Below are 19081 nucleotides of genomic sequence, written 5' to 3'. Positions count from 1 at the left end.
ATACACAGAATCACATTTCATTAGTGTAACACAAATGTGATAGTACATAATGATGGTCAAATCAAGAGAATATGCTTACCTAGGTGTTAAACCTTCTGGATACGTATCACAATTCTTGCAATAATAATTATGTGATTCTTTCGTAGCAATTTTGTTGCAAACATCACATGACATGTACCACCATTGAATATTTTCTTGTAACCGATAAATTGTAGCTATTGTTGTGAACACAAAGTCCTGAAAGTTGATGAAGAAAATATAGCTCTTTAAAGAATATGCGGTCACTCATACAAATATGTCAAATACATCTGTAGGTATTGGAGGCTTCTACAATATCATGTCTTAGAAGAGTTTTGATTCATTACCTCATCTGTTGGGTTATCGTGCCTAATTCCAGTAAGTTCTTTTAAGGTTATCCTTCTGTAAAACATTTGATCTTCTAGTGTCCCTTGAGTACTTTTATCTATCTCCATCATTTTTGGTAAAGTTTCTTCGGTGGAGTGGCTATAAAAAAAGTTAGTAAATGAAGATATATTATGAAATTCTATATGACCAGAACCTACAAATTGTGCTTAATACCTACCACAAAGTTCCCAAGTCTCGGGTATATCTAGATTCATATATAATCTTGTGGCACTAGTTGACTTTAGGCACAAACCTATTTAATGAACAATAAATCAGTTAGATTTATTATTTTGGTATGAAAAAAGACATGTAAACAGATTCAACTTACCATTGAATTTTTGCACCATTGTTGAGGTAACAATAATAATTGTTTGATTGCCAATTACATCCTCACTTAAATGATGAGCTAATCTTCCCCATAATGATACTCTGATTCTATCACCCCTGAATAATTCATTCCAAAGTAATTAATGGTAATAATAATATAAGTGGAAGAAAACAGCCTTTACCCTTTAGTGAAAAGTTCATACATGGATATACACTTACTCTGGCATTAGAATTTCAATCTGATGTACATCTGCAGGTGTTTTCTTCTTTGTTATCCTTGATTCTATTGGCTTAATCTTGGTAAGTAACCCAATGACATCTGCAAATTGGAAGATTAAAGACTTCAAAAATTAGAAAGTTATTCATTTGAGTTTATTAATACAACCACCAAGAAATGACATCAAATTTAAACTGTCCACTTGGAAGTAAGAATATTACTGTCAACATACCTGAGCATTGTTGGTCTTTTTCTAGACGTTCTTGTAGGGTATCTTTGCTAGCACACTAAAAGTAGTAATCTGGAAAATTATCCGATGAACCTTTCATCTCCTTTAATTTTGTGTTGTATAAAAAAGTAATTTTAATTTCATTGCTGACTGGTCGATATTTTGTCGAATCTACAACTTTAAAATTGCTAAAAGCATATATAGAACCCTCATTGATCTTTGCTCTGTAAGTGTCTATTAGATTCTTCCAAATAGTAGCATGAACTGTATGGCCCTTCAAAATTCAATGAAAGAAAAATTTAGTAGTAATTTTAACAATAAAACAATCCCCATTGTTAATTATGTGGAGAAAATACATGCTCATCCATCAAGATCATATCGATGCTTATAAGTTCATCAGTCGAAGGATTGATCGAGTCCCACATTCTCATTACTTTGGCTTTAATATTCCATGCCTGTCCTCTTGTGGTTAACTCACTCAACTTTGTGTACGCCATGGAGATGTTGCCTTGAAAACAATTTTAGAAGGAGTGGTTCATATGGTAATGCAATAATGAAATTTGGTTAGAAAGAAGTGTTCTAACTAATGGTTAATGAACAGGAAAACATGGTGTTCATAAGGAGGTTGCAAAGACATGCAGGGATGGAAAGATGTAAACAGACCTCAAGATTTAATTAAGCTATATATATTACCCAAACTTGATGTGTCTGTCGTTTCTTCTTCCATCCTTCGATGTGCTGGGCGTCCCGACGTATGTCGCCCCTTCGATTTGTGTGGATATGTTGTTGTGTGGATCTCCCTTCAATGGGTGTTCTGGCATCTATTATTCTGTGGGTGTTCTCGGGTGTCTGCCCCAACCTTTATATTAGTCAAAGGTTGCTGAGTTTGAATTCTGTACGGATGATTTTTGCAATAGTATACGACCGTATCTTTGACTAATAGAAATTTGTTTCAGAGTCTTCCACGTGCAATAGTATATGTCCGTGTACACTTGCCTAATGTTACGTGCAATAGGATATGTCCGTTTCAATTTTTTTTCATGTGCAAAAAAATTCACGTGCAATAGTACACGTCCATGTGTGCACTTTCCTAATATCAACCCGTTTTAGATCTTTTCTAGAAAAAAACAGTTTTAGATCTTCGCCGTTGATACATCTTAGCTTTTACAGTGCCAAATCATCAACGTTGGTTTTCTATCGTTTTAATTATATAATAGATTTATAGATACGACGGAGACGTATCACGGTTGTGTTGGGCGCGGCGCGACGATGTAGTTACCCGCTGCAAAAACTGCCATGCGGGGGACGTGGCATTGACCATTGGGCGGCAACAGTCGGTCGTCCGGGTGCCCAATAAAGGATGCAAAGAGGGATCCTACAGCAGCAAGGACCAGCTTCCCTACCGATAGCTCATCTAACACAACTCCCGAGTTAACTGTGCTGAGGCTTGAGTAGTCATCAGATGGGTGATCACATGGGAAGTGGCCTTGATGTTAAATTAACTCATGTGATGGGTCACTGTAAACATTTAATTGCGTTGAATGTATATAGTGCTCCATCATATTAGTTGAATTAACCTCGAGGTCCTTGTTTTGTAATTTTTGACAATTTTTGTTTTTTGTACACATGTTGATTGGCTTGAAGAAGGTCTATTTCGTTACTTTTTGATAATTTTTGTTTTTTGAACACATGTTGATTGGCTTGAATGAAGGTCTATCCCGTTACTTTACGACATGATTCCAAAACATGGACCTCGAGGTTAATTCAACTAATAGGACGGAGCACTATATACATTCAACGCAATTAAATGTTTTCCAAAAAAAGTGATATGATTTCTATGAAACTTATAAGTCATGTATGTCAAATTAACCTGTGTGTACTTGTTCTCAAATTAACCTCCGGGCCTTTTTGTCGCGTATCACACACATCTTGTTAAGTTGAACCGTTTATATTCTATTCCCAAATCGAAAATAGTTCATTCGACTAAACCATATGTCGTATATCACACACACCTTGATCTTGCTGGCCGTTTCTGTTGCTTTCTGTAATAGCAAATAATTCGTCGGAGTGAACCGTATGCCGTATATCGCACACACATTGATATGGCTGCCCGTTTATGTTGTTCTTTCTAATCGCAAATAGTTCGTCTGGATCAACCGTATGCCCTACTTCGCACACGCAACTAAAATCTGAACCGTGTTTGATGCATCTGTCAACGCAAATGTTTTGCACCTTTTTGAAGTTTTTTTACACCATCATTTGCGTTTATTGCATCGCACAAGTTTCGTCGAAGGGTCTCTGATCGTAGTGTCGCGTTAGCAGCATCCTGCAGTATGTAATTCAACAGAAGTATTAAGATGGGATGCAACATCTTCATTAGGACTTCCAGCAAATTGTTATCTCATGATAAGATTTAGCAATGCAGAATTTATATCATATGACTCCGCAATAGTGGCAGGAGGAGCAATTGGTGTACTAATAAAATTATTATTATTAGTATTCAAGAAGTCACACAACTTAGTATTTTTCTTGAGACATAGTGGCAAAGCAAAAAAATAAAATATATATTTTGATTTTTTAAAGAAGTGGAGGGAGTGAAAAAGAGAAGGCAAATAAAAGCAAATAAGAAATAGAGCAAGTAAATTATAATGTAGATCTATGAACCTGTAGGTATTTGATGATGTCTCCTCGGCAACGGCGCCAGAAATTATTTCTACTACTTGTGAGCTTCGTTGGGGTTTTCCCCGAAGAGGAAGGGTGAAGCAATATAGTAGCAGATAGTATTTCCCTCAGTGAGAACCAAGTTTATCGAACCAATAGGAGAACCACGCAAATGCCTAGTAAGCAGTACCTACACACACAAGAGCAAATACTTGCACCCAACGCGGGCAAGAGGGTTGTCAATCCCCTTGTACTCGTTAATTGCAAGGATTTAATCTGATAGTAGTAGACAGATAAATTGCAAAGTAAAATAAAAATACTAAAAATGCAGCAAGGTATTTTTGGTTTTCATAATATGGTAAAATTAGACCCGGGGGCCATAGTTTTAACTAGAGGCTTCTCTCTCGGAAAGATAGTATGCGGTGGGTAGACAAATTACTGTTGGGCAGTTGATAGAAAAGTGCATAGTGACAAGTAGACTGACTCCTGCCTGCATCTACTATTATTACTCCACGCATCAACCATTATCCAACATAAATCTAGGGTATTAAGTTCATGACAAATAGAGTAACGCTTTAAGCAAGATGACATAGTGTAGATAGAATAACACCAAGCAATATGATAAAACCCTATCGTTTTACCCTTGGTGTCAACAATACAATACGTGCCTCACTACCCCTTCTGTCGTGAGGTGAGGACACCACAAGATTGAACCCACTACAAAGCACCTCCCCCACTAAAGATAAATCAATCTAGTTGGACAAAACCAAACAGATAGACTGGAGAGAAATACAAAGCTATAACAATCATGCATAATAAAGTTCGGCAAAGACTCAATTACTTTCAATGAATAATCTAATCATATTCCCACAATTCATCGGATCCCAATGAACACACCGCAAAAGAAGATTAAATCGAATAGATCTCCGAGGAGAACATTGTATTGAAGATCAGAGAGAGATAAGAAGCCATCTAGCTAATCACTATGGACTCGTAGGTCTATGGTAAACTACTCACACATCATCAGAGGTGCAGCAAAGGTTGATGTAGAGGCCCTTCGTGATTGATTCCCCCTCCGACAGAGTACCGAAAATGCCTCTAGATGGGTTCACGGAAGAATAGAGACTTGCGGCGATGGAAAAAATGTTTGGCTCTTTGTTTGTTTGGGGATTTATGGGAATTTATAGAAGAAGAATTAGGTCAAATGGAGCTACATGGGCCCCACAAGCTCAGGAGGCGCTCCTCCTAGGGGCGCGCCACGTGAGCTTGTGGCTCTTCTCCCGGTCCTTCTAGGGTCCCTTCTGGTCCAAAAAAAATCACCGTAAAGTTTCATCATGTTTGGACTTTGTTTGATATTGATTTTCTGAAAAGCCAAAAACAAGGGGGGAAATAGGAACTGGCACTAGGCACTATGTATAGGTTAGTCCCAAAAATGATATAAAATTACATGTAAAGTATCTAAGGTTGATAATATATTAGCATGAAACAATAAAAAATTATAGATATGTTGGAGACGTATCAACACCCACTCCTGAAGATGAAGCAAGCATTCGGCTAAATGCAAAAGCAAAAGATATCACCTGTGACAGCATCTCCAGATATATCTTGACTCGGTTTCAATATCTTGATACGTCCAAAGAAATCTGGGTTGCCATCAAACATGTTCATGAAGTAGTTATCATCAGATCAGATGGACATACTAATATGCTTCGTGCTATGTTCGCTCACTTCCGAAGCCTTCGAAAGGAAAGTCTCATGGAGCTCACTAACTGCCCGAGCAACATTGTTGAAAGACTGCATCAACAGAGAGCGCACCGAAAAAGATGTGGTCAACAAACTGCCTAGTTCACTTGATGCATCATTTGACTCAGTCATAGCTGAGATCAAGCAAAGACCTGGTTTTAAAGAACTTCACTATTTTGATATCATTCTCTATTGACTGTCCATGAAGAAAAGATGGAACTCAAAAATGAACAACCAGAATCTTCTCTCTTTCACATTATGGTAGTTCCCAAGAAGAAGAATATGTCGAGAATCAACACTCGGTCATAAGAGAAATTGAAATTCTCACATAACAACTCAACAACCCCAGGAGATATAATTTGTTTCTCACCAATGCTGATGAAGATGAACCATCTGAGTCTTCAAGAAGATTACTGCCGAAAGAAATGAGGTGCTACAAATGCAAACAATTCGATCATTTCATTGCTTACTTTCCCAACTAGGAATTGAATGCTAGACCAAGCAGAAGATGGCGCACTCTTCATTGTTCTGGATTCATTCACACTAACCATCACACCAAGCTCACGAAGAAGAAAGAACCATTTAAATCTTCTTCAAAGAGACTAGTCACTGACGCGCGAGAAAAAGGTACTATCGAATCAAATATGAAGAGAATATCTTAGTTGACTAGTGCATGTTTAGGCATGACAGTGAAATCCAACGATGAATCAACTCAGTCAGATTCTGATGATGAAGAGAAATTCTACAGATGCCTAGGTAGAGGAAATTCCTTCATTGCATATGAGTCATCTAAGCAATCACTTCAATTAGATACTAACGATGATGCTTCAAGTAATGATCCTATTGCACTCTGTCTGATGGCTAAATCCATGAAGGAACATGTATCATCGAAAAACATTGCCTATGCTGAACTTGTCAAGATTGCCAAATCTCAGCAAGATGAACTTGAAAAACTTGAGAAAAATCTTTAAAATCCAAAGGGTTACTGTCAGCGTTCTGGGAACGGGGGTCCCCAGACTTGCCTGCCTGCGGCCTGCGGCGTGGCTAAGCCAGCAGGCCGTACGGCCCATCTTCACCAACAAAGCGCCCAAGACCCTCACGAGGGGCCAAGCCTTGCGAGGTGGACGATGCAAGACCTCCTCTGGAGTGGCCTAGCTAGGCAGGCTCACGACGAGCGGAGATATCAAGGCGGGGCGAACCTCACGAGGTTCTCGTGACGTGAGCCGTGATGATCGACACGAGGCGGGCGCCAGCGTGCACAGCGTCCTTGTTTCCTCTTTGGTGCAGAATCAGAAAGCAAAGCCACAGAAAGAGAGATCGAAAGCAAAAGGCCGCGTCCAGCGGAGAAGCTCGCCGCCCGTGACACTCTCACATAATAATGAGTTGGGGCTGTACACGCCCCGGAGTCTCAGGAGCGCCGGCCTCAGGCCCTGGGGCTCCCTCCCACGCCTAGTGGACAGCACTTAGCTCCGCGCTAGTGAGAAGACTTGAAGACCCGAAGACTAGACTAGGTGCCGGACGCGGCCTTTTGCTTTGGATCTCTCTTTCTGTGGCTTTGCTTTCTGATTCTGGACATAAGTTGAAGCTGAATTTTTATCGTTGTGCGCGGGGGGATGCCTTTTCTCGTTCAAGCCATTTCTCGCCTTCTGGACCATGTTTGGTTTGGGACTCACGTCCGTTGCCTCTCCCTCACAAAGCTCCTCGCGAGCCAGACCGCGCAGAGCACGCGCTAGCACTACGCCTGGTGCTCACCTTTTCCGGGACCCCCCTTCAAACAGGGCGATAGGCTCCGCAGGATTCTCAGGAACTCGTCGCCTCACAACTTAGCCCTAAACAAGCGCTGACTAAGGTAATCCACGTCTGGAAACTCACCCCAGCTTCGCGAGCTCACGAGGACACATACCCACATCACATAGGAAAGTAAAAACCGCGATTTGTTTACACGAGGGGCTTCCCCTCTCAAAATGCTCTCACAAGTTTTCCAAGGGCTACGCCCGAGTTTTGCGTGCAGAATAAGACAACAGGAGAATATGGGATCACCCAGAGATATCGCTCGCCGCGTCGTCCAGGGACGTGTCGCTCGCATCGTCATCACCTTCGTCGGAATCGTCGCCGCCGTCGGCAACGCCGCCGTCGCCGTCGTTGACCACGTCACCTTCGCCTGCGACGACCACCACCAGGACGAGGGGGCTGGGGGCTTCCAGGAGCCGCGTGCGGTTGCTTGCATCTTGGGCGACGCTCAGGCCCCAGCCTCTCAGTGCATCTTCCAACAGTTTGCTCACGAGGTGAACGCGGCGCTCCCCAAGCTCGAGGCCACGCGCCCACTCCGGTGGTCCCAGTGCGCCATCACCTTCAGCTCGGCCAACCAGCTCAAGTGCACAGCCACCGCTGGCACACTCCCGATGCTGTGCTCCCCAGTCATCAGCAATGTGCAAGTCACCAAGACTCTCATCGACGGCGGCGCAGGGCTCAAAGTCCTATCCGCCGACACATTCGACAACCTCCAAGTGCCCTATGAGCAGCTCCAGCCAACCAAGCCTTTCTCAGGAGTGACCGACGGTTCCACCACAGCAATAGGGCAAGTCCGCCTGCCTGTCACCTTTGGGGAGCGCAAGAATTATCGCACCGAGCTCATCGACTTCGACGTTGCACACATCCGCCTGCCGTATAATGCCATCCTTGGGTATCCAGCCCTGGCCAAGTTCATGGCAGTCACTCACCACGGCTACAACGTTCTCAAGATGCCAGGAAGCGGGGGGGGGGGGGGTCATCACGGTCCCATGTGAAGAAAGGGATGCAGTGTGCTCCCTTGAGTGCGCCTTCCAAGCCGTGGAAATCGACAACCCTGACAACAGAAGTGAAGGCCCTCCGGAGACCATCCCCAAGAAGAAGCTGCCGCGCCGAGCAGGACCCCAAGAAGATGGCGTCGCATCAGGAGCCTCGTCAGGATCGGCGCCTGCTCCAGGGGCGCCTCCCTCCACCGCATAGGAAAGCGCGCCCGGCGCCCTCCTTAGGCAAGACTCGGGGGCTCTCTTCTGGAGGGCCTCAGACCTTGCCAATCTCACGAGGGAGGCGCTTGGGCACCACTTGGAAGCGTGCTTCACGGCACGTGTTCCTCAGGAGAGCATGGGTTGAGGAATGCCCACCACCCAGGAGTTCATCACGAAGACCACCCAAGAGCTATAAGACGCAAGAGCCATGCATGGCGACAGCCGTTCACAGAGTGTGGCTCACCACCCAGGCGAGGGTGCTGAGCTGCGTGCCTGCGTCGACATCCCAGGGATCAACAGGGCCGCATCTCAGGAACGCTTCTGGCCATCGCGCGCGGGCCGCTCTGAGGGTCCACCACACAGCTTCGTTCGCATGCCCTTCGGCTTGCTGAGCGTGGCGTCGGCCCATCAGCGCAATATGCGGCAAGTCCAGGCGGCTCAGGAGGCCAGGTTCCACACCGTTCTGGAGGAGATGGCGACGGCCTTCAGGGAACCTCCTGAGCCCCCAGAGACTCCCGAGGCTCAGGGTCCCGGTGGCTCCTGAGGAGTCATTCCTTCAACGCGTGGCTTCAGTTGCACCAGCTCTACTTCGTCTACAGACTCAGGTGACATCTTCCAAGTTCATTTAAGCTGGGAGCGCCCCTCGGGCTGCACTATTCGCAGGCCGCGTGGGTCCATCCTTGTGGCATGTATCCTTTCTGCTTATGTTCCTAAGTTTACCTCGCTGGGAGCGCCCCTCGGGCCGCATCATCCCCACGCCGCTCGGGCCAGACCCAGTGGCATGTACCTTCCTGCATTTATCTCAGGCAATCTGCTCTTCATGCTTAACCTGCCAACTATCATCACCTGCTCGATCATCACCCCCCTCGGGGCCTCTACACAGGCACGGTGCTGGTGCATGGGTCCGTCCCTGTCGGCGTTCTGGGAACGAGGGTCCACAGACTTGCTTGCCTGCGGCCTGCGGCGTGGCTCAAAAGGGGGCCCAGCGCGGCCCATCTTCACCAACACAAACCCAAGACCCTCGCGAGGGGCCAAGCCTCGCGGGGCGGACGACGCGAAGCTTCCTCAGGCACGGCCTCGTCAGGCTGGCTCACGAGGAGGCGGAGAGATCAAGGCAGGGTACCTCACCAGGTGCCCGTGATGCAAGCCATGACAACCGAGGGCGCCAGGCGGGTGCCAGCCCGCGCAGTGTCCTCCTTTCCTCTTTGGTGCAAAGGGGGCAAGCGCAGCCGCTGAGTACCGAGGCATCAGGCAAATGTTGCCATTTCGGTGCAACGAGACCAAGACCAGGAGGACTACGAGACGGAGGTCACCGTGGAGCCCAAGACAGCGTCATCACCAGAGCTTTGCGCAGGCGAAGACTACTTTTGTCAGGATAGCTAGTACTAGCTGTCCCCCTTCAAATTAGCCCGCCATTGTTGGATCCCTTCCCGCTCGATATTTGGGAAGAGGACCAGGGCCCCTATATATAGGACCGGCCACCCGCTAGACAGGGGAGAGAGGACCGAGGGAAAAAAGAGAGAGAGGACCGAGGGCAAAAGAAAGAGAGAGAGAGAGAGAGAGAGAGAGAGAGAGAGAGAGAGAGAGAGAAGGGAGACTGAGCTCCTCCCAGCAGTTCATCGCCCCAGCCAAGAACAGACCCTCGTGAGGCTGTTCTTCCTTGTATTTTTCATCATCATCAGCCCAAGAGGCAATCCACCACACCACACACTAGAGTAGGGTATTACACCACAACGGTGGCCTGAACCAGTATAAACCCTGTGTCTCTTGTGTTGTTCTTTCCTTAGTTTAGATCCTAGCAAGGCGGAGGGGTGCAGGTAGGTAGGAGACGAAAGCTCCACGCGCACCCCAGTGTTCGAACCTCAAGGGTCTGCTGGAACCCGAAAGCCGACATTTGGCGCGCCAGGTAGGGGTGCGCCGGGATTCGTCTTCCACCACCCCGTTCTCCTCCGACCATCACGCCCATGTCTGACGCTCATCGGGCCTGCGCCGAGCGCTGGGCCGCGCTCGCTTCCCACGTCGCCCAGACGGCCCCTGTCGGTGGGCGCCCTCGCCGTTCCCGTCACCTGCCGTCAACGCCGCCACCGGCCCGGCGGGGGACGAGCGGCGAGCATCGTCCCAGCATCCATCCGTGCGGCAAGACGGCCGCGCTGCAACTCCCTCGCTCACCCCAGCTTGTTCTTCATCCCGCGCGCTCCGCGCGCCCATGGAGGCTCGAGCTGCACTCATCGCGGCGAACGAGCTCCTACGCTACCGCCCCGTCGACGACGTCTACGAAGAATGGCTCGACCGCGTCGCCGAGCTCGTCCGCGCCGCAGGGGGCTCTCCTGCACCGTCCGTTCCGCTGCACCGCACCCCGCCCCGCGCGGGCAATGAAGCTCCAGCGGCGCCCCGACCGCCTCCTCCTCAGGAAGGCGCCATGGATCCAAGGCGCGTGGCCCCTGGGCGGAACCCGCTCCGGCAGGCGCCATCGCAGCAAGAGCAGAGCTGTCAAGAAGTCCCTCGCCCGCAAGAAGCTGCCCGGGCGCTCCCTGCTCCAGCACGTCGCGGCCATGCTCCTGCTCCCGCGCATCAAGACCCTACGCTGCACCCAGCTGCAGCGTGTGGGGACATGCAAGACCAAGCTCCCCGTCATCCAAGGCCTCCCATGGCCACGGCAGGCTGCCGCGCCTTCACCGCCGAGCTACGCAGCGTCGCATGGCCCGGCAAGTTCAAGCCAGACTTGCCTCCTCGCTACGACGGCACGGCTGACCCTGCGGAGTTCCTCCAGCTCTACGAGCTGGGCATCGAAGCTGCCAACGGAGACGAGAAGGTCATGGCGAACTGGTTCCCCATGGCACTCAAGGAAGGGGCCCGCACCTGGCTCCTGAACCTGGCTCCAGACACAATCTCCTCCTGGGACGAGATGCGCACCCGCTTCATCGCCAACTTCCAAGGCACTCGCGACCGGCCACCCGCCGTAAGCGACATGCGCCGCATCAAGCAACAGCCCAGGGAGACCCTGCAGAAGTACATCCAGCGCTTCAACAACGCGCGCCTCAAGATTCCCAAGGTGACCGAGGAGGCCATCATCTCGTCCTTCTCCGACGGCGTGCGCGACGTCAAGATGAAGGAGGAGCTGGCGATGCATGAAGACCTATGAACCTCCTTGGAGCTGTTCAACCTGGCAACCAAGTGCGCCAGGGCCGAGGAAGGGCATCTCTCCCTCCTCGAGCTGCCTGCCACAGACCCAGAAGAGAAGAAGCCCAAGACCAAGGATGTGAAGTGCAAGGGGGCTACCGTGCTCGCGGTAGAACTAGACACCAAGAGAGGCAGAGATCAGCCCGAACCTTCCAAGGGCGGCCGGTACTGTGTGTACCACGACCTCCACATCCACAACACCAACGAATGTCAAGAGCTCCGAGCCGTGCGAGAAGGAAGGATCGGCCGTCGCCCTGACCACAGTGACCGGTGCTACGGCCGAGGAGGAGGAAGGAACGCAGGATGCTGGGAAGACCGTGGCCCATGCCAAGGGTGGCGCGACCAACCTCGCGAGGATCGGTGGCAAGACCCGCCTCGCGAGGGAGGCTGGAGGGATCAGCCTCGCGAGGGGGACTGGAGGGATCAGCCTCGCGAAGATCGCCCACAAGGCAACGCAGGCCTCCCACCGCTGTCGCCGCAGCCAAAAAGAAACGAAGACCGCCACTAGGACGAGGGGGCTGGGGGCTTCCAGGAGCCGCGCGCGATCGCCTGCATCTTGGGCGGGGCACAAGCCCCAGCCTCTCAGCGCATCCTCAAGCAGTTCGCCCGCGAAGTGAACACAGTCCTCCCCAGGCTCGAAGCCACGCGCCCTCTCAGGTGGTCGGTGTGCGCCATCACGTTCAGCTCGGCAGATCAGCTAAAGTGTGCGGCTACAGCCGGAGTCCTCCCGATGCTTTGTTCCCCAATCATCAGCAATGTGGTGGTCACCAAGACCCTCAGCTAAAGTGGGCAGGGCTCAACGTCCTGTCCGTGGAAACATTCAACAACCTCCAAGTGCCCTACAGCCAGCTTCAGCCAACCAAGCCTTTCTCCGGTATCACCGACGGCTCCACGGTCCCGATTGGGCAGGTCCGCCTCCCTGTCACCTTTGGGGCACGCGACAACTACCGCACCGAGCTCATCGACTTCGACGTCGCTCACATTCGCCTGCCATACAACGCCATCCTTGGGTACCCAGCGCTGGCCAAGTTCATGGCGGTAACTCACCACGGCTACAACGTCCTCAAGATGCCAGGAAGTGGCGGAGTCATCACGGTACCCTGTGAAGAGAAGGACGCGGTGTGTTCCCTGGAACGAGCCTTTCAGGCCGCGTCACTGGAAGACCCGGATCGTGGAGGCGCCCACGTCCAATCAACCGCCACGCGGCGCCCAAGGCCGCAGACTGTTAGGGCCTCGGGCGCTTCGCTCTTGCCCTTCCGCCTCCCTGCACGGCCAAGTCCTGGCGCGCCTTGGGCCCGGGGGCTACTGTCGGCGTTCTGGGAACGGGGGTCCCCAGACTTGCCTGCCTGCGGCCTGCGGCGTGGCTCAAAAGGGGGCCCAGCGCGGCCCATCTTCACCAACACAAACCCAAGACCCTCGCAAGGGGCCAAGCCTCGCGGGGCGGACGACGCGGAGCTTCCTCAGGCACGGCCTCGTCAGGCTGGCTCACGAGGAGGCGGAGAGATCAAGGCGGGGTACCTCACGAGGTGCCCGTGACGCAAGCCATGACGACCGAGGGCGCCAGGCGGGTGCCAGCCCGCGCAGTGTCCTCCTTTCCTCTTTGGTGCAAAGGGGGCAAGCGCAGCCGCGGAGTACCGAGGCATCAGGCAAAGGTTGCCATTTCGGTGCAACGAGACCAAGACCAGGAGGACTACGAGACGGAGGTCACCGTGGAGCCCAAGACGGCGTCATCACCAGAGCTTTGCGCAGGCGAAGACTACTTTTGTCAGCATAGCTAGTACTAGCTGTCCCCCTTCAAATTAGCCCGCCATTGTTGGCTCCCTTCCCGCTCGATATTTGGGAAGAGGACCAGGGCCCCTATAAATAGGACCAGCCACCCGCTAGACAGAGAGAGAGGACCGAGGGCAAAAAGAAAGAGAGAGAGAGAGAGAGAGAGAGAGAGAGAAGGGCGACTGAGCTCCTCCCAACAGTTCATCGCCCCAGCCAAGAACAGACCCTTGCGAGGCTGTTCTTCTTTGTATTGTTCATCATCATCAGCCCAAGAGGCAATCCACCACACCACACACTGGAGTAGGGTATTACACCACAACGGTGGCCCGAACCGGTATAAACCCTGTGTCTCTTGTGTTGTTCTTTCCTTAGTTTAGATCCTAGCAAGGCGGAGGGGTGCAGGTAGGTAGGAGACGAAAGCTCCGCGCGCACCCCAGTGTTCGAACCTCAAGGGTCTGCCGGAAGCCGAAATCCGACAGTCCCTGCCACGACCGACAAATCTGAGTGGTCGAGCTCTGGCTCTCGGCACGCGCCGTGCACGTCACCTCACCAGGCCCTCAGTGCCTTCACTTCATCCAGACCCACCAGCGGCAGGCGGGCGGTAGTAACGACAAACTGTGTTTCTCCTTATGCCTGTTCACAGGAACTCCGCAGGAGGGATAGTAGGCGGCACCGCGAGTCTCCTCCCCTCTCGTGCGACTCGCTTGCGCGTTAAAAGGGGGGCTCCTGAGCATCGCGACTCAGGAGCTCTTACTGGCTCTCCAGCCCTCACCCCCTGACCTTGACCACGGCATCGCGACCTGGCATACTATCCCTCGCTATATCGCAACCTGCATCAGGACGTAGAGCATTAAGAGGAGCTCGGGAGAAGGAAAACTCGCATGGGCCGGCCTCGCTATATCGCGTAAATTGGTGCGCAGCCCTAGCGCAACGTCAGGAATCACTGCGAATTCATCAAGATAAGTCTCGCCCTCAGATCAGCAAAATATTCAGGCCTAATAGTCGCTCACCCCATGCCGCAACCCCGTTGCAGCCAAGTCATCTTCCTTTCTTCCCTTGCCATGGCCGCTTGGGCACTAAGGGGGACCTCCTGAGCATCACGCCTCAGGGGCTCTTACTGGACCTCGGGCCACGCACTCCTGGCCTTGACCACGACATCATGACCTGGCATACCAGTGACGGCTATAGCCGCCTTGGGACCGGGACCCGTCAGCGTAGAGCAACAAGCTATCGTGAGGAAAGAAAGGGGAGGCCGAGCCTTAACGGGCGCGCGTTCGTCAAATCTTCATAACAAGGAAAATAGGTACAAAGGCATTGCAAATCCTGACATGCCCCCACGGGGTGATTCATGATCCTTCGCAGGAAACAAAAGCTGATGCTAAGGGGGGACCGCTTCGATCTTCGCTCTGATCGCTGGAGCGCCACAATCGGCATGCTGCAGCCAGAACTCGAGAGGCCCCCGCGGCGGCATCACGTCGGAGAAGAACCGTGGGAACCGGATACAGGAGTTTGGAGGCGTCGGCGTCCACAGCACCAGCTCGGGCGAGGAGTCCGCCGCGTGGACGGTCCGTGTCGCTGAGGCATGGCGACCCCGGGGGCGGGGTGGGTGATGCTGTGATGTCTACTACACAACCTTCTTCTTGTAGACATTGTTGGGCCTGCAAGTGCAGAGGTTTGTAGGACAGTAGCATATTTCCCTCAAGTGGATGACCTAAGGTTTATCAATCCGTTGGAGGCGTAGGATGAAGATGGTCTCTCTCAAGCAACCCTGCAACCAAATAACAAAGAGTCTCTTGTGTCCCCAACACACCCAATACAATGGCAAATTGTATAGGTGCACTAGTTCGGCGAAGAGATGTTGATACAAGTGGTATATGGATGGTAGATAAAGGTATTTGTAATCTGAAATTATAAAAACAGCAAGATAACTAATGATAAAAGTGAGCGCAAACGGTATTGTAATGCTAGGAAACAAGGCCTAGGGTTCATACTTTCACTAGTGCAAGTCCTCTCAACAATAATAACATAATTGGATCATAAAACTATCCCTCAACATGCAACAAAGAGTCACTCCAAAGTCACTAATAGCGGAGAACGAACGAAGAGATTATGGTAGGGTACGAAACCACCTCAAAGTTATTCTTTCCAATCAATCCGTTGGGCTATTCCTATAAGTGTCACAAACAGCCCTAGAGTTCGTACTAGAATAACACCTTAAGACACAAATCAACCAAAACCCTAATGTCACCTAGATACTCCAATGTCACCTCAAGTATCCGTGGGTATGATTATACGACATGCATCACACAATCTCAGATTCATCTATTCAACCAACACATAGAACCTCAAAGAGTGCCCCAAAGTTTCTACCGGAGAATCACGACGAAAACGTGTGCCAACCCCTATGCATAGGTTCATGGGCGGAACCCACAAGTTGATCACCAAAACATACATCAAGTGAATCATGTGATATCCCATTGTCACCACAGATATGCACGGCAAGACATACATCAAGTGTTCTCAAATCTTTAAAGACTCAATCCGATAAGATAACTTCAAAGGGGAAACTCAATTCATTACAAGAGAGTAGAGGGGGGAGAAAACATCATAGGATCCAACTATAAGAGCAAAGCTCGCGATACATCAAGATCATATCACCTCAAGAACACGAGAGAGAGAGAGAGAGAGATCAAACACATAGCTACTGGTACATACCCTCAGCCCCAAGGGAGAACTACTCCCTCCTCGTCATCGAGAGCACCGGGATGATGAAGATGGCCACTGGAGAAGGATTGCCCCCTCCGGCAGGGTGCCGGAACGGGTCTAGATTGGCTTTCGGTGGCTACGGAGGCTTCTGGCGGCGGAACTCCCAATCTATTGTGCCCCCTGATGTTTTTAGGGTATATGGAGATATATATAGGCGGAAGAAGTACGTCAGGGGGGCCACGAGGGGCCCACAAGGGTGGAGGGCGCGCCCAGGGGGGTGGGCGCGCCCCCTGCCTCGTGGCCTCCTCGTAGAGCCCCCAACATGCACTCCAAGTCTTCTGGGCTTCTTTCCTTCCAAAAATGAGTTCCGTGAAGTTTCAGGTCAATTGGACTCCGTTTGATTTTCCTTTTCTTCGAAACCCTAAAACAGGGTAAAAACAGAAACTGGCACTGGGCTCTGGGTTAATAGGTTAGTCCCAAAAATGATATAAAAGTGTATAATAAAGCCCATAAACATTCAAAACAGTAAATAATATAGCATGGAGCAATCAAAAATTATAGATACGTTGGAGACGTATCAGCATCCCCAAGCTTAATTCCTGCTCGTCCTCGAGTAGGTAAATGATAAAAACAGAATTTTTGATGCGGAGTGCTACTTGGCATAATTTCAATGTAATTCTTCTTAATTGTGGTATGAATATTCAGATCCGAAAGATTCAAGAGAAAAGTTCATATTGACATAAAAATGATAATACTTCAAGCATACTAACTAAGCAATCATGTCTTCTCAAAATAACATGGCCAAAGAAAGTTATCCCTACAAAATCATATAGTCTGGCTATGCTCTATCTTCACCACACAAAATATTTAAATCATGCACAACCCCGATGACAAGCCAAGCAATTGTTTCAGACTTTTAATGTTCTCAAACTTTTTCAATCTTCACACAATACATGAGCGTGAGCCATGGACATAGCACTATAGGTGGAATAGAATGGTGGTTGTGGAGAAGACAAAAAGGGAGAAGATAGTCTCACATCAACTAGGCGTATCAACGGGCTATGGAGATGCCCATCAATAGATATCAATGTGAGTGAGTAGGGATTGCCATGCAACGGATGCACTAGAGCTATAAGTATATGAAAGCTCAACAAAAGAAACTAGTGGGTGTGCATCCAACTTGCTTGCTCACGAAGACCTAGGGCATTTTGAGGAAGGCCATCATTGGAATATACAAGCCAAGTTCTATAATGAAAGATTCCCACTAGTATATGAAAGTGACAACATAGGAGACTCTCTATCATGAAGATCATGGTGCTACTTTGAAGCACAAGTGTGGTAAAAGGATAGTAGCATTGCCCCTTCTCTCTTTTTCTCTCATTTTTTATTTTTTTTGGGCCTTATCTTTTTTTGGGCTTCTTTGGCCTCTTTTATTTATTTATTTTCGTCCAGAGTCTCATCCCGATTTATGGGGGAATCATAGTCTCCATCATCCTTTCCTCACTGGGACAATGCTCTAATAATGATGATCATCACACTTTTATTTACTTACAACTCAAGAATTACAACTCGATACTTAGAGCAAGATATGACTCTATATGAATGCCTCCGGCGGTGTACCGGGATGTGCAATGACTCATGAGTGACATGTGTGAAAGAATTATGGACGGTGGCTTTGCCACAAATACGACGTCAACTACATGATCATGCAAAGCAATATGACAATGATGAAGCGTGTCATAATAAACGGAACGGTGGAAAGTTGCATGGCAATATATCTCGGAATGCCTATGGAAATGCCATAATAGGTAGGTATGGTGTCTGTTTTGAGGAAGGTAAATGGTGGGTTTATGGTACCGGCGAAAGGTGCGCGGTACTAGAGAGGCTAGCAAGGGTGGAAGGGTGAGAGTGCGTATAATCCATGGACTCAACATTAGTCATAAAGAACTCATATACATATTGAAAAAATCTACAAGTTATCAAAGCAAAGTATTACGTGCATGCTCCTAGGGGGATAGATTGGTAGGAAAAGACCATCGCTCGTCCCCGACCGCCACTCATAAGGAAGGCAATCAATAAATAAATCATGCTCCGACTTCATCACATAATGGTTCACCATACGTGCATGCTACGGGAATCACAAACTTCAACACAAGTATTTCTCAAATTCACAACTACTCAACTAGCATGACTCTAATATTACCATCCTCATATCTCAAAACAATCATCAAGTATCAAACTTCTCTTAGTATTCAACACACTCATAAGAGAATTTTATTATTCTTGAATACCTAGCATATTAGGATTTTAAGCAAATTACCATGCTATTTAAGACTCCCAAAATAATCTAAGTGAATCATGAGAGTTCATTTATTTCTTCAAAATAAAACTACCACCATGCTCTAAAAGATATAAGTGAAGCACTAGAGCAAATGACACACTACTCCGAAAGATGTAAGTGAAGATCAATGAGTAGTCGAATAATTATGCAACTATGCGAAGACTCTCTCTCATTTAATAATTTCAGATCTTGATAATTTATTCAAACATCAAGCAAAGCAAAATAAAATGACATTCTAAGAATAGCAAACATCATGTGAAGAAGCAAAAACTTAGGATCAACCGATACTAACCGATAGTTGTTGAAGAAGAAAGGTGGGATGCCAACCGGGGCATCCCCAAGCTTAGATGCTTGAGACTTCTTGAAATATTATCCTGGGGTGCCTTGGGCATCCCCAAGCTTGAGCTTTTGTGTCTCCTTAATTCCTCTTATATCATGGTCTCTCTAAATCTCAAAAGCTTCATCCACACAAAACTCAACAAGGACTCGTGAGATAAGTTAGTATAAACCAT

General features: G+C 48.9%; 1 protein-coding gene across 1 annotated transcript in view; it reads right to left on the bottom strand.

The window, feature by feature from the left end:
* Positions 1-319: 319 nt before the first annotated feature.
* The window catches only part of LOC147984666 (uncharacterized), a 59119-nt gene continuing 40357 nt past the window's right edge, over positions 320-19081 (bottom strand). The window contains exons 2-6 of the mRNA XM_087541204.1: positions 1182-1236; positions 952-1051; positions 734-849; positions 580-658; positions 320-504 (exon numbers count right to left, since the gene is read on the bottom strand). Of these exons, the coding sequence (XP_087397330.1) occupies positions 336-504; positions 580-658; positions 734-849; positions 952-1051; positions 1182-1236 (519 nt within the window). The 3' untranslated portion in view covers positions 320-335. The remainder of the gene's footprint in view (positions 505-579; positions 659-733; positions 850-951; positions 1052-1181; positions 1237-19081) is intronic.

This window comes from Triticum urartu, chromosome 2A (genome assembly GCF_056163025.1).
Source record: "Triticum urartu cultivar PI428250 chromosome 2A, HENAU_Tu73, whole genome shotgun sequence".
In the NCBI taxonomy this organism is placed as follows: domain Eukaryota; kingdom Viridiplantae; phylum Streptophyta; class Magnoliopsida; order Poales; family Poaceae; genus Triticum; species Triticum urartu.
This window is presented reverse-complemented; position numbering and strand designations above follow the sequence as displayed.